The sequence below is a fragment of the Stigmatopora argus genome, chromosome 14 (assembly GCF_051989625.1).
Source record: "Stigmatopora argus isolate UIUO_Sarg chromosome 14, RoL_Sarg_1.0, whole genome shotgun sequence".
Classification (NCBI taxonomy): Eukaryota; Metazoa; Chordata; class Actinopteri; order Syngnathiformes; family Syngnathidae; genus Stigmatopora; species Stigmatopora argus.
Window position 1 is genome coordinate 17,434,367 of NC_135400.1, and position 15,326 is coordinate 17,449,692.

At 41.4% G+C, this 15,326-nt stretch overlaps 1 protein-coding gene and 1 long non-coding RNA gene across 2 annotated transcripts in view; both read right to left on the reverse strand.

Moving 5' to 3' along the window:
• Nucleotides 1-831: 831 nt before the first annotated feature.
• Nucleotides 832-2,693, reverse strand: pam16 (presequence translocase associated motor 16). Its single transcript, XM_077618841.1, has 5 exons — nt 2,570-2,693; nt 1,890-1,974; nt 1,591-1,727; nt 1,235-1,300; nt 832-1,027 (listed from the first exon to the last, which is right to left on the reverse strand). Exons 1-5 carry the CDS (start codon nt 2,570-2,572, stop codon nt 923-925), a joined length of 396 nt encoding a protein of 131 aa, XP_077474967.1. The 5' UTR covers nt 2,573-2,693; the 3' UTR covers nt 832-922.
• A 206-nt stretch (nt 2,694-2,899) lies between these two features.
• The window catches only part of LOC144088960 (uncharacterized), a 32,649-nt gene continuing 20,222 nt past the window's right edge, over nt 2,900-15,326 (reverse strand). Inside the window, exon 3 of the long non-coding RNA XR_013304985.1 lies at nt 2,900-3,713. This is a non-coding gene — a long non-coding RNA (uncharacterized LOC144088960). The remainder of the gene's footprint in view (nt 3,714-15,326) is intronic.

Consider the following 15,326-nt stretch of genomic DNA (forward strand, 5'->3'; position numbering starts at 1 on the left):
CATTTTTTTGTTTGTTAAAAATGCGGCTTATATGCGAGAAAATACAGTATATAATATCATTCATCAATTTCAGAAAAAATAGTTCAGGTTTTCTCATGCGCTCATTAGCTGCCAATTAAATAGAATCACTTAATGAGTTAAGCTAACAAGCAACAAATGTAGAGATATATACACAACACATTTTATAATATTCATATTGCAACAAAATAAAAAAAAATGCTAAAATAGCTCCATTTATGGAATTGCGCAACCAAGTTTATTTAGTAAACTACATTGTTATAACAATTTGTTTGCAACCTTATTTTGGTGCTGCTGTGATTTTGCCCCGCCTGCTTTTTAAAAAAATCACCCTTTTAAATGACAATGTTGGGGGTCACCCCTATTATAACTTTTTTTTTCTTCAGTGCTGAGTCCTAGTATCAAAAGTGGCTTATGAGTTTTAGCGTGGATTTTCACATTTTTATGAACTTTAATTTTTTTAAAAATGATTAATAGCAAAAAAAAAAAAGCATGAAGTGAATTAGCAATGATCAAGGAAAGACTGTACCCCTCTTTAAAAAAAAAAAATCAACAAACTGAAAGAATATTAAGAAAAAATATTTTTAAAAAAATAATGGCGGAAAAAAATCACTAAGTAGTACATTCGCGATAATTGAAGGATTATTGTAGTACTTTCCTGGGCATCGGCAGATTTTCAAAATCAGATGACTTGGACATAATCGCAAAAAAAAATGTCATCGGGACAGCAGAAATGAATGAATTTTTTTTAAATAAAGTTTTTTTTTCTCCTAACGTTTACGCCGCTCGCATTGAAGACGTCAAAGAAAGAAGTAGGGTGAGAGTTGACATTTATTGGGGTATAATTTACAGGTGACGCGGTGGGAGGGAGGAAGGAAGGAAGGATAGAATGCGATTTGGTACTTCATGTTTCCGTGTTTTGCTGCGATTTCTGCTTTTGTTCTTGCCGCAGTTGTTCCTGTGCTTCGATATTTAGTTCCTCGTCTAGACGCTCTTTAGCCCGCACCACCTGCGTACACAGACAAAATAGCTATTGCAGGGCCTCTAAACGGAACAATATTTTTTTGTTTGCTTGGTTTTTTTTACGCCAGTTAACGGGATTCAATTTTCCCAACAAATACAAGCTGTGCCGGTGGCATTTGAGAAGCTACTTAAGGGCAGAGGAACCATAGAATCGGCGCGAAATACGTCTCAACAAAAGTTCAAGTATACTCACTTTTGATTGTAAGTAAAATGAACCGCCCACGGATTTGTCGTTGACTTTGAAAAGATGTTCGTAGTTCTGGAAAGGAATTCATACAAAGTTGTGAGGGGAAGATAGTGTCATTTAAGAGAGATTTTGGGGCAATTAGAAAAAGCTATCTAACATTTTGGTTTTTTTTCTTCTAATCACTTGTACAGCACAAAACAAGGTTGCAAACAATTACGTTGTTCTAAAAAATGAACATCATAAAATAGTCTAATGTGGTCAGTTGGGCTCTTTTAATTGGATTTGTTTTTGTTTTGATGCAAAGTTTGCTTGACTTCCCAATTGCCGCGAATGTGGGACATATCAAACGCGGGAAACAGTACCTTCTGGATTTCCTCTGATTCCATCTTGGAGACATTAAGTATCTGCTGAGCTTCTTGTAAAGTCAAACCAGATATGTTGGACGCAGCAGCAGAATGCTGACCGGCGCTGTTTCGCGCCCGCGCCGCTGCCTGACTCGCTGCAAAAAAATAAAAAGCCGTCAATTCAATGAAAAAAAATAGCTTTAATGGTTTGATTATAATATGAAACTTACGGTGGGGATGTTACAAATGAATCTTACAGGTCAATCCATTGTCAATTAAGTTAAGGGGTCAAATTTAGCGTACGGCGGCTTTCTTACCTGCGAATTCTTGCTGCAAAGCGCGCGCAAAGGCACGGCCAACCACTTGAACTCCCATCACAATCACTTGTGCTAAATATTTAGCCTGCGGAATAACAAAAATTGATGTTAACCATAGGAATGAGACAAATAGTGAATGTTCTGAGTGTTGTAAAACTGCACTGAATAATATTGACATGTGAAAATTCAAAGAGTGGATTAAATCCGGCTAGGGTGGACTTTGTACTAGTCCTGGATATTTTAGCAAGGTAGTAAGTAGTGTTAGTACTGCTATTTTTTATTTAGAAAGAAGTGGAATACGTCACAAGTTGTTAGGACAAATGAATATCAGGTGTGCTAATCCAGCACAGCCTTGCTGGATTTGTTGTCATTGGCTGTTAGTAAAACCAGCACATGCTCGTTTTTTTCTTTTTAGCAGGGATAGCGAACAAAATACCAAATCCATAGATTAAATGTAGAATAGAATAAATATTTGTCAAGTGTTTGCCATATAAAATACATGTATAAAACGTTTGGCCACGGTGTTTAGCAGTAAATTAGCTTTGTAGCAAGGAAGCTAGTCGACGGATTTTATTCGTGGCTCTCACGCTAAATTAAGATAATGTCATGGAATGAAGCTCACATAAACAAGAAAACGCTAACAAGAATGGCATGTTCATTTAAATAATGACTTTTCTTACCATTTCGGCGTCGTAATGCGGCTTTCGGAGGACGGAGGACTCTTCACATGCAGGAACAGCATTGAAGGTTACACGGAAGTGTCAAAGTTCACGGAAGCATCGAAGACTGCTTGTCTACTAGTATGACAACATCTAGCGGTGGGGAGGAAGAACTGCAGCTTGGTTTTCATATCTCGCACTGATTAATTTGGTTATCGTTGATATTTAAAAAAAACGAAGCATACCAAATAAGCGGTCACACGCCTTTAACGGTGTAATAAACCAAGTATACCAAGTATATTTTTTCCTGATGTCTTCAAAAAAATCCCACTAGAAATAAAACAAGGTGGATAAATAGAACCAAAGTTAAATTTAATTTTAAAACAATGCTGAATAAAATATGGAAAATAAACCCTGACCACTAAACAATTCTGCACCGATTTAAAAATGATCCCAGCAGTGTTAAAAAAAAAACGACAAAATATGGCATTTTAGAAAACACGCAAATACATAATTCATACAGTACAGTACATCATTGCACCAACACTGACGACAATCAGAGATTGTAAACAAACGGATGCAATTTGTTGGAAGTGCCGCACTGGCTTATTGTGGCTTGATTGTATTTTTTTTTCAAACTAATATTTTTATGTCATTTGAGACATTCCAGAAAAAAATACTAAAAAAGACTTTAAACATTTTTAAATTTTACATTTAGGTCATTACACCAAAATTTGTTCAAATAATTAGCCTACAAAATCAAAAGACACTGCCTACTTGATAGTATTTCAAGCAAGCCACCCAAACACTTTTATTGGTCCGAAATACGTTTGCGTCGCGCCGGCGACAAAATGCAATCGGCAGTCCCAATCATTTTCAACTGGTTGCTGGCGATATACATCCAAAGGATGAAGAGATGGGGGGTGCGCTTGGCATTCCCACCACAACCGCCGGCTGTCCAAGAACCGCATGGCGACATTGTTCTACCAGTCACCCTCGTCCACATCCACGTCCGCCAAGCTGGGGTCTGCCGGATAACGGGGACACAGCTCAAACCCACGGCTGTCACGGGGTGAGGCAAGCAGGCCTCGACTTGTCGGTCGGTGGGTCGGCTGCACCCGTCCGTTCTTCTACTCCTGCTCCCCTTCCACGTTGTCCAATGCATCTTTCATGACACAAAGACAATTATTTCTCAACACTATACTATGTTGTTTTTTACACACAAAAAAAAACCTTACTATACTATGTCGTTTTTAAGGAAAAAAGCCTTACTATACTATGTCGTTTTTAAAAGAAAAAAAGCCTTACTATCCTATGTCGTTTTTTAAAGAAAAAAAGCCTTACTATACTATGTCGTTTTTTATTTTTTTAAAAGCCTTGCTATACTATGTCATTTTTTTTTACCAAAAAAGCCTTGCTATACTATGTCATTTTTTTACAAAAAAAAGCCTTACTATACTATGTCGTTTTTTTAGGGAAAAAAGCCTTGCTATACTATGTCGTTTTTTATTTTAAAAAAATCCTTACTATACTATGTCGTTTTTTATTTTTAAAAAGCCTTACTATACGATGTTGTTTTTTTACGAAAAAAGCCTTACTATACTATGTCGTTTTTTAGGAAAAAAAGCTTTGCTATACTATGTCGTTTTTTATTTTTTTAAAAAAATCCTTACTATACTATGTCGTTTTTTATTTAAAAAAAGCCTTCCTATATGATGTTGTTTTTTACGAAAAAAGCCTTACTATACTATGTCGTTTTTTAGGAAACAAAGGCCTTACTATATTATGTCGTTTTTTATTTAAAAAAAAAATCCTTACTATACTATGTCGTTTTTTTACAAAATCTCCACAAATGCAATCCGTGTCAAGTAATAAAAAGCCTCACTATACATGTTTTTTTAAATAAAAAAGCCATACTATACTTTTTTTTTTAGATAAAAAAAGCATTGCTATATATATGGTCTTTTTTTTATTTAAAAAAGCCTTACTATATAGGGTCATTTTTTCATTTTAAAAAGCCTTACTATATAGGGTCAAGTAAAAAGGCTTACTATACATGGTCTTTTTTTTAAGATAAAAAACATAGATGAGATGAGAGCAAGTAAAATCACAGAGCGCGCTGCCATGGCAACCACGAGATACCAGAGATGAAAGATTTGAATGATGATGATGTCGTCGAAAACGTTGCTCCGATTTTCATGTGAAACAAAGGTTAGCTCTCTAGTTAGTCCAACAGATGGCGGTATTGCTTCCTTATTGGAATGGCTTGCCAAATACGACATATGCCTCAGGGTCATTCCTTCCTTCCTTCCTTCCTTCCTTCCTTCCTTTTCTTTTCACAAGTTTCCAGGAGGGGGCGGCTCCACTTTTCAAAACATCCGGCCGGTCTCGACCCTTGGCGTTCACGGAGAGCCACCGTTTCGGTGAGCGCAAAACAATGTTGGGCGGGCCATACTAATCACCAATATTTTGCAGGCCATTCAAAAATGGGCAGCGATGCCCCTGGCATTGGGAGTCATGAAGTCAGGCAAGGGTGGGCAAACTATCCACAGTGGCTGCAGGTTTTCGTCCCAACCCATAAGAGGAAACCTTTGTGCTATGTTACAAGTTTCAGCACGACCCCCCGTTGGCTAAACTCCGTGTCCGTGGACCAAAAAGCCGCTCTGCACACCCCCGCATTAAGTCGGTCCTTCTTTATTTTGCTGTGCCGACATGGCCAATTGGAGCTCATCGGAGGAAGAAGAAGAAGCGATGACCCAATAATAGAACATTGCAATTGCTCACGTCGCGTCGGCGTCGTCGGCCCGACGAACAAAAGCGCGAACGCTATGTGCTAGTTTTACGAATGAGAGAAAAGCCAACGACAATGAACAAGTGTTTCCTTTTGTCCTTTCCGCTTCGGCGAGTCTCGTGAGGAAAAGCCAAATTGGCCGTTACAAAAACGGCTCTCAAATGGTGTTCTTTGGGTGCAGCAGAACAAAGGGCGACCGGGAAGCCAGTAGCGCCAAGTAGAACATCGCGTACTTGGCATCGGCAACACTCCTATCGTATCGGTAATTCAGGTAATGTCGTTTTTTTAATGGCTTAGAAGCCAACAACAAATAACAGGAAAAGACAGAAGGACAGACAAAACAGCCACCACTTCATGTAACATAACAGTTTTTTGGGAATAACGACAGCCTAAAAGATGTTGGCGCTCGCAGTGAAAAAAAAATAGAAGACATCAAGTCAGCCAAACTATGAAAAAAAAAAGTGTGGTTTATAGCCTGGAAAATACAGTATTTCTAATATACCTTTTTCTAATGGTGGATTTTTTTGTGATAAAGGACTGACCAATTCAAAACTATTTAGAATTGGATTGGATAACTTTATGCATCCCGTATTTGGGAAATTTCATTGTGACAGTAGCAAGAAAAGGCATAGTTAGAAGTTAGACAGTACAGTCAAAGGCCACAGAACAACAAAGCAAAAGCAAAAAGCACAAAGTACTTAAGTTGTCTTGAAATTATTTTCCAGACAAACTCCTTTCTCGAGTAACAGTTGAAAAAGACGCAATAAACTTAGCATAGCCTAGCCTCGGGCTAACCCAAGGAACCAGCAATTATATAATAATGACTACTAATTCTGTTTCCAGTTACAGTAAACAAAAAAAGACAACAACAAAAGAGACTTGGCACTGGTTTGCGAACGCTATGTACTACTGAAACCCCTACAAAGAAGAAAAATGTAGAAGTGTCAACGTTCCTTTCAATTTGCATTTGGAGCATTACGTAAGAAAAAGGCCAAGGCACAAAATGTCCTGTTGCGCGTCAAAACAGAGCCGCCCCATGTCGTCATCCTTTTCTTTTTCTTTTTTTAAAGCCTGGCTTTTCCAGTTGTAGCTCATTTAAGAATCTGCCGGGAGTGACGTAAAGAAGCAGACAAACTAGCTTTGTATATATGCCTTCACTTCCCGTGAGGCCTGAACGCGTGCCCCAATTCTGGCTTATTTTAAAGCGTACGTCAACTTAACTCCCGAGTCATACTTTGGGAAAAAGGTTCCCCCGTTTTTTTGTGGTCAACGCCAGCGATACTTGTTCCGCCAAATGACGTTAAATGAGAATTGGGGACGGAGGATCCCCGAGGGCGGCGTTTCTCAGAAAGAGGATTTCCAGGTTGTCCTTCCTTCCCGCACACTTTTCTTTCAACTTCCAATTCTTCTGAAAAGGAAACACAATTTCATGCTAGTGCAGGGATAGGGAACCTATGGCTCGGGAGCCATATGTGGCTCTTTTGATGGGTGTATATGGCTCGCCGCTAACCTGTGTGATAAACAATGGGAACTGCTGGTGAGAGACCAGCTAAATGGGAGCGTCACACTGTGGTGCCGACACCATCTCTAGCGCCTTTTTAATCATAATTTTTCTTCATGATACTCTTCTGCATGCATATTCTCATTGATACTCATTGATTAGCAACAGTGCAAACATGTTCTTAAAAGAATTCAGACTTTTTTTAGTACTTTCAAAGTGGTGAAATGATTGATAAATGCACACATTTTCATGTATGAGTATGGCTCTCAAAGAATAATAGTTGAAAATATGAATTATTTATGGCTCTCTTCGTCAAAAAGGTTCCAAACCCCTGCTCTAGCTACTAGCTAGCTACTATTTGCGAATGGATTGTGGTCGCCTGGACGAACGTCTAAAACTCAGCGTTTTCGATGACTCATTTGGACAATCGTTCAATTCGGAGACAGAAAATGAGGACTTTGATGGATTTGTGGGTGATAATGACGCGAGTACATTGTAAAATGGCTAAATAAAGTACAACCCAACTCAGTTTTGCTTCCGTTGCCTTTTTAAAAATGTGTTTTTAGCGTGTGTCCGTATGTTTAAGCTGGTGTATGTTTTGCCATGCCTGGCTGCGTCTTTAAAAACGGTGCGTCCTTTGTGTGTGTCAAATACAGAAATAGTACTCATTACCGACACTGCGCCTTTAAATGAGATGCGCCATATAGTCGTGAAACTACGGTAAATGCCTCATTGATTAACATGATGCAATCGTTCCGCTTTGAGGTCCCTTCAATCAATCAACTTCTACCGTTGTCATTGGATCAGACTTTTACAGTGACCTATTGGACAATAAAAAAAATAACTTTCCTGGAAAGGGTGAAGGTCTATGTTTAGTTGGCGTACGTCTTATCGGCAGAGCGCAACGTGACCACGCCGAGCCAGCGAGCCAGCGAGGAAGCGCCAATACGGGGAGACAATAAAAGGCTTCTGTCAATGATTTGACGCGTTAGCACAAGTTAATGTCATGCGCTTACTGGAAGGAATGCTCTTTGTTTTTGGAGTGTCGCGGCCGGCGGACCAGAAAGAAAAGGGGGGAATGGGGAAAAAAAATAGGGGGGCATTTTGGGCACGTTCATTCAGTGTGGCTTTCCTTCTGGGAATTCTACGCGCGTGCGTTTACGCGGTGCCACCGCCATTCCCCCCTAGTATTTTAACCGGTGACCTCACGTCTCGTGACGTCGGCGCCGGCCCCCCGAAGCCGTCCAAGAGAGAGCCCGAGGAACGTGGCGTTCGGGACCGACCGTACCCGTTCTTCTAGGATTTCCGTCTGGGAAGCGGCGGCGGTGGCGGGATCGCCGAGGGGAGCGCAACAATTAGCGGAGAGGGGGAGGAAAATGAGTCAAATAAATAAAAAAGGAGGCGGCGGTTTTGGAAGCCTTCCAGGAGAATTTCCTGGCCGGCTATTAGCAGCGGCGCATTTACTAGGCAAAGCAAAGCCTTTTTCTTCCCTTTTCTCCCACCAGGCTTTTCAAACCACAGGCCGTCGGCGAATCCGTTTTGGCTCCGCCTACTGGAGGCCTCCAGGAAGCCATGGAGGTCACTTAAATGCAGTGGCGGGCCGTCAGGGCCTTCAAGGCCTTCTCTGCTGGCCTAAGAAATATCTGAATCATATATTCTATTTTGTCCATAGATACTTATGAAATAATCCCAAATTGTCTGTTAGCGTCCTTTCATTGCTTTCCCCCCTGGTTGCACTGCTTCCAGATGTGTGTTTTCATATTAAAGCATTTAACCAATCATATTTCAGCCATTATTTGTGGTCAGGGTCAGAAATCTGCCTCAAGGCCTTCACTATCAGCTCTGCAGGCTCTGCTGCATTAAACAAGTCTCAATAAGACTGTTGCTTTAACCAATCAGATTTCGAGTTGGCAACACCACAATGCCTTCTCGCAGGCGTAGGGATACGTCATCGCTTTCACCAACTATGATTGGCTAGTGATTAGCCAGAGCTACCAAACTGTATCTGGAGCGAGCTGCACAAGCAAATATATTGTTGTGTTGATTTAAAGCCATTATTAAGACGGACTATGCCAGAAATACGACAGGACAGGCTCGACTTTCAGCATTAGCTTCGATGGCGATAGAAAAGAAGGAAGAAAGAAAGGAGGATGGATATTGTGTTTTGGTGAGTAAAATATGGCTACATTCCTAAATAATATTTCAATTGTGGGCCTGGTTCTGATATCTGAAAAGCTCCAGTGTTTGTATTTAATCACTAAATGATGCTAGGAAGTGGATTTTACCCCATTTTAGTGCAATTTTTGCCGTTTCGCCATTGACGTTCATCGCTGTCTTTTCCCGGGAAAATCACCCCCGGCCCCGTTGTAATGTTTGAAAAGCTCCAGTATTTGTATTTAATCATTAAATGCTGCTTGGAAGTGGATTTTACCCGTTGAAGGCGCTACGAAAAAATGCATGGACCGCCACTGCTTAAATGTAGAAGCGACTCGTCCCGTATGGAGTCACGCACGCTCCCATCATTCAAACAGAGAATGAGAGAGACTTCTTCGTCTGGGGCTCTTGGGACGCTCCATTTTTCAAAACCTCTCTAAAATAGAGACCAGATTGCCAGTCAGTACGCTTGAGCATGGCCGAACGCGGCTTTAGCATTAGCCTACGAGCATGGCGCACGGCGTTCGCTGGGCTATCGGCCAATGGAGACGCATTCCCGATGACATCAGCCTGCTATTTGCGGGCCGGCGAGTGGGAATGGAGCTCCGTTCCCAACCGCCCCATGATGTCACCGCCCGCTCCGCCACCCGATACTGATGAACGGACGACGGCGGCGGCAGCCTGCGATCAATCGTAATGCCGCCGGCGCCGCCGCCATCGTCGTCGGGGGCGGGGCTCCTTCTCAGCAGACGCTATTTGCCAGCCGGGCATTTATCAGCGCCGATGACCTCACGTCCCGATGAATGTTACAAAGACTGGCTGCTCCGAGAGGAGCGCGTGCACTTAGCGTTGGTCGCTACGACAATACGACGCTCACGCGATTGCGGGTATAAAAGTAAACGGCGGCTTTATCGGGATGGCGTGATTGGATTTTTGCGTGTATTTTTAGAATGCACGAGCGAGCGGTCACTTAGTCGCTCGGTGGGCCATGGCTTTGTGCCGAGATCTCAAATTGGAAACAATGGCAGCTGTGAGCGAGCGCTCAACATACGCTAGCTCACTAGCTCGCTGGCTCGGGGCTCTTCAAACTTACGAGGTCATCATTCAGAAAAATTCAAAGGAGCAGTGAACAATTTGAATCAAAATGTTTTGGGTTGTTTTTCATTTATATGTATCAAGTCGTTGCCCGGTGATAGACGTCCAATTCAGTTTGACCGGGAGGGCTGGCAGTGATCAAATGATTGAGTTTTATTAGGGACGTGGCCAATGTTCCCTGTAATTTTTTGTTTGTCTGGGCAGAAAGACAACCTCCCTGAGCACACTGAGTACCGACCGGTGTGAGCAACGTCATCATTTCTCGCTATGGGCACACACCAGTATCACACCTGCCATAAGCAGGTGCATATCTACTACACATAAATGATTTAGTAATAATAAAATGTAATGATTAATATCTATGAATGCGCAGCCCGGCGGATGAGTGGTTCGCGCGTCGGCCTCACAGCTAAAAAATGAAAAAAATGGGATTTTATTTTGTGCGCTCCATATGATTTGCTGTGCGCAGAGAAGACGAGAGCAGTGCGCAATTGCGCACACGCGGAACTTAGAGGGAACATTGGATGAGGCCAGTGGCTTAGAAAATGCTTAACTGCAAAATCTTGGGTTTTTTTGTAAGGCCAGACAGAATTTGCCTAAAATCATTAAAAACTTCTCTTCACCGCATAGAATTGCCTGAGATTTGTATTCATTAAATTCACATTCATTCCTAAAAAAAATATCAAATGAACATGACAAGTAAAATTTAAATTAATAGTTAACTTTTTAAAGAGGAGCAAAAAGAGGGTTTAAGCGTGAATCGATCAAACATTGACAAAACACCCGCACACACACACACACACACACACACACACACACGACGATGAAGCAAGCGGCTTTCTGAAGTTGCGCAAGTTTTTGCCTCTCAGCGTGTTGCGCATCACCAAATACGACAATCAAAAGGCCAGAGTTTTGCAATTCACATCTCTTTCTCGCTCTCTTTTTAATTTTTAACTAAATGACTACATGACGCGATGCGCATCCGTCACACCGAGTCCAAATGGACGGATTAATCATGCCAAGCTATTCTTTAAAAAAAGACGCCACGTCGACTTTCCCGTAAGGTTTCGGCACACGTGATGACAAAGCGTGCGCAAAGTTGGCCTCACCTTTCTCCTCCTTTATTAATAAAAAAAAATGAAAGATCCGCAGTTTATTTTGAGTCCGCTTATCTTATAGAAAGGATGACAGAAGGCATGGTTTGGTTTGTCATCGAATACAGCCAGGATAGAATGCTTGTAAAGCAATTTAATTCACTTATTTACTGACTTTTAATGTAAAAAATAAAAATAAATCTAATCCATTTTTTTAAACATTGAAACAATGTATTTTCAGGTCTATAAGTTGCACTTTTTTCACAGTTTGGCCAGTTTTAAGGCTATGGTTACCCGAAACACTTCTGTAAACCTATTCTACTATTCTTACTTTAATGAATGTTAATTCTAATCAAATATAAATAAAAATGGCCCTACCAAAAATGTGATTTGCACTCTGGTCCCATTTATATACTCAGGTGAGACTTTAATAAATACGGTAGTAAAATGACTAGCATTTCATATATTTCTTTTATTAACTTTGATTTACGTCCGTCTCTAAAAATGAACGACGACCCCCCGCAACGCTGCAGCGTAGAGATATTTAAAGCACAAGCATCAAGCTTGCAAACTGGCTAACTCACAACAAGCAACAACCGGTAATCCACAGGTGTCAAAGTGGCGGCCCGGGGGGCCAAATCTGGCCCGCCGCATCATTTTGTGTGGCCCGGGAGAGTCAATGATGAGTGCCGACTTTCTGTTTTAGGATCAAATTCAAATAGAGTATAGATGTATATTAGATTTCCTGATTTTCCCCCTTTTAATTCAATAATTGTCATTTTTGAATCCATTTTTTTTCTGTATTTTTAGGTCAAAAATCATTTTGTAAAATCTAAAAATATATTTAAAAAAAAAGCTCAAATAAACATTGTTTTAGATCGATAAAAAACGGAATATTCAGGGATTTTAATCCAGTTCTTTTAATCCATTTATAAAAAAAAAAATCTAAATATTCTATCTAAAATGGTCCGGCCCACGTGAAATCAAGTTGACGTTAAAGCGGCCCGCAAACCCACCCGAGTCTGACACCCTTGCTCTAATCCATGAACGTAATAACTAATGGGACATGAAAAACTACAAATCAGGCAATCAATCTCCCTAAAATAACAACCCCGTAGTCCACGACCAACTGAGAATTAGAGCAAGCCGAACAATAAATAAGCAAGCGAGCGTCTTTTTAAGACCTCCCGCCCGCCACAGGGTGGTTTAAAATGGAAAAAGCCACTCCCGCTAACAAAGCAAAAAGCAAGGCAAACTTGGTGGAAGCCCCGCCCCTCCCCGCTCCGCCCCGCCCCCCTCTCAGCCCGCACAACAAATATTTGGTGTGAAAACACTTTTTGAGCCCGTCATTCCAGAGGGAGGACTTCCTGCGAACTTCCCGTGTGTGCCCAACGGCTTTTTTTTACGGGAATGCTGAGCCGGGCTACATTTCTGAGTCAGTGTGGGAAAAAAGCAGCTGCTTTTCCTTCTTTGTTTTTGCCTTTTTCAACATTAAAAAGGCCCCAAGTCGTCATGCGCTACACCGCAATATACACAAATACAGACGCAGCCCCTACTTACGAACGAGTTAGGTTCCGAGCGATTGTTCATAAGTTGAATTTGTTTGTAAGTTGCTCAGTGCCATATTTTGTATTATAATTTATGTTTAAGGCCTATATAAGTATATTGAAGGTTGATATAAGTGCATTTGTATGTTTAAGGCTTGTATAAGTAACACGCATTGGTTTGTACTGAAAAAAAAGACATTTAATAAAATGGAGAGAATACATACAGTACTGTATCCATACATTAGAGATAGAGATTTACTAGAAAGTGGCCGAAAGAAGCTATCTAATGACGATTGCAGTTTTCTTTTTTTCATCATAAATGATGCGGGAGCACTGTATGGCATCATTCAATTGATTTGCAATATTTGGGTCCTGCTGCTCGATCTTTATGTTTAGAAATGGTACCGACGGTCGAACGATTCAAGTTGTATTCCCGTGCAACGCGCATCAAGCTTTGTTGTTATTGCCACTCATTCCAAATGAAATGGCTTGCCTCTTCCTTGCACCTCCCTCAATAGAAGCCTTTCGCTTTTCACCAACCATATTCAATAATGGATGCACGAGATATTTAATGATACAAATGAAAAATGTTCTTGGCGCACTGGAGATACGTTCACGCACTTCCGCATTGCAACGAACTGGGCAGAGCGGCGGAAAGAAGCACTACTCGGAAAAAGGCGTGCAATACAAAATTGAACTTACGAACATTTTTCGACATAAACGCAATTTGCAGACATGTTCGTATGTACCGTTGTTCGTAACTCGAATGTTCGTAAGTAGGGGAGCGTCTGTACAGCAAAGCACTCTGGACTTTGCATAATAACGAGGCGACGGCGGGCCGGTTTCATCGTCCAATTCATGCCTTTGGAAAAAAAAAAAGATCCACTGAAATCAAATTGCTAACTCGTTGACCTGCATTGACAGCCACAGGCGTTTGAACTCATTGACTTGGGCGGTCTTTGGTGTTTGCCATAGAGGTGAGGCAGGCAGGCAGGCAGGCAGGCAGGCGTTGCAAAATGTCTGTGTTTTTGTTGTTCCCGGAATGTCAGGATTTTTTTCCTTGGAAGGAGAAGACTGCCATTAAAGTCGAGCGACGTGTGCTAATGAATGTCTTTTTCTATGGAATTCTGAGATCGGGGGAGGGAAAGTTAAACGCTTGAACGTCAAGCACGTGCCTCACCGCGATGACACAACCCACTTTCTGGAAACCAGTTCCGACCGATGCTATCTGGGCCCTCCCCCCCCCCCAACCCCCAAGGCCGTCTCCTCTGAATCAGACAACACCTGATTCCTTCCTGGCGCTGAGCAAAAAAGGCAAACCCCCTGCGGACATCCCGAGACTTTCTATTCTTTTGGGAAAGGGGGTCAAATAGGCAAAAGGTGCAAAGGTCAAAGAGTTGTGTGGATAAAGTTATCCAATCCAACCTCGTTGGACCCAGTGTCACATTTTGGCTTGTCACGAGACTACAAATGTGAAATTTTGGACTACAAGGGCCTGGCGTCCACTTATGATTTGGACACCATCATTTTTCTCAGAAAGGACGACATCATGTAAAAAGATCATTCTCCGATTTTACACTCATCAGGTCCCAATTAAATACCAAAAGAATAAAAAGGGGCCAACCACATTTAGATTAGATTAGTAGATTAGAACGTTATTTCATCCGGTATTCGGGAAAGTTCTTTTTTTGTATTCTAGCAGGCAAAATTGACATTTGTTTAATGGCTCCTCACTAAGAGAGCAAAAGCAGTTTTGTGTTCATATAGTGCAGGGGTAGGGAACCTATGGCTCGGGAGCCACATGTGGCTCTTTTGATGGGTCCATCTGGCTCTGAGCTAACCTGTGAGCTAAAATATGGAAATTGCTGGTGACAGAACTGAGATATTACATCTAGAACTGCTTTAGTATTCATTTTTTTGCAGTAGACTCTTATGGAATGCATCCTCTCATTAATTAGCAACAGCATAAGAATCTTTAAAAAAAAAAAAATCAGTTTTTTCCACTTTAAAAGTGGTGAAATTACCCCCAAAAATTGAAAAGGCACTCGTTTACATGTATGTATTTTGACTTTTAAATTCGTAGTATGGCTCCCAAGGAATAACATTGGAAAATATGAATTGTTTGTGGCTCTCTTCGTCAAAAAGGTTCCCAATCCCTGATATAGTGGAAATGCACGAAACCAAACGACTTCCGGTCCACATCACCACCATTTCGGCACGAAAACGACGCGATATTCAGATTTTCACCTCGTCATATTACAACATTTAAAGGAGTGGAACTTCTTCATATTCCGATTTTTCCCACGGCACACTTGACCCTCTCTTTCCCGGCTGCAAAAAAAAAGGGCATCATGACAACGGCTCCAAACCGTTGTCCCCAAACGCTTTTTCCGAATTATGCCGCCCCCTTTGGGCGCGGCGCGCCGCTGCAACTTGAAAACTTGAGATTTCAATTTCCTTAGAACTCCCTCCCCAACGGATGACACAAGAAAACAATCCTAACTAAGCATTACCTCACCACTCGACAATAACGAGGAAACGCTAGAATGCAAATACTCAATGACTTCCATTGGACGGCGATGAGAGAAGAAAAGGC

Coding starts and splice junctions, on each gene's coding strand:
- pam16 (XM_077618841.1), bottom strand. Junction 1,728..1,889: donor TTTGCAGCAAGAATTCGCAG/GTAAGAAAGCCG, acceptor ATTTTTTTGCAG/CGAGTCAGGCAGCGGCGCGG. Junction 1,028..1,234: donor CATTTTACTTACAATCAAAA/GTGAGTATACTT, acceptor CTGTGTACGCAG/GTGGTGCGGGCTAAAGAGCG.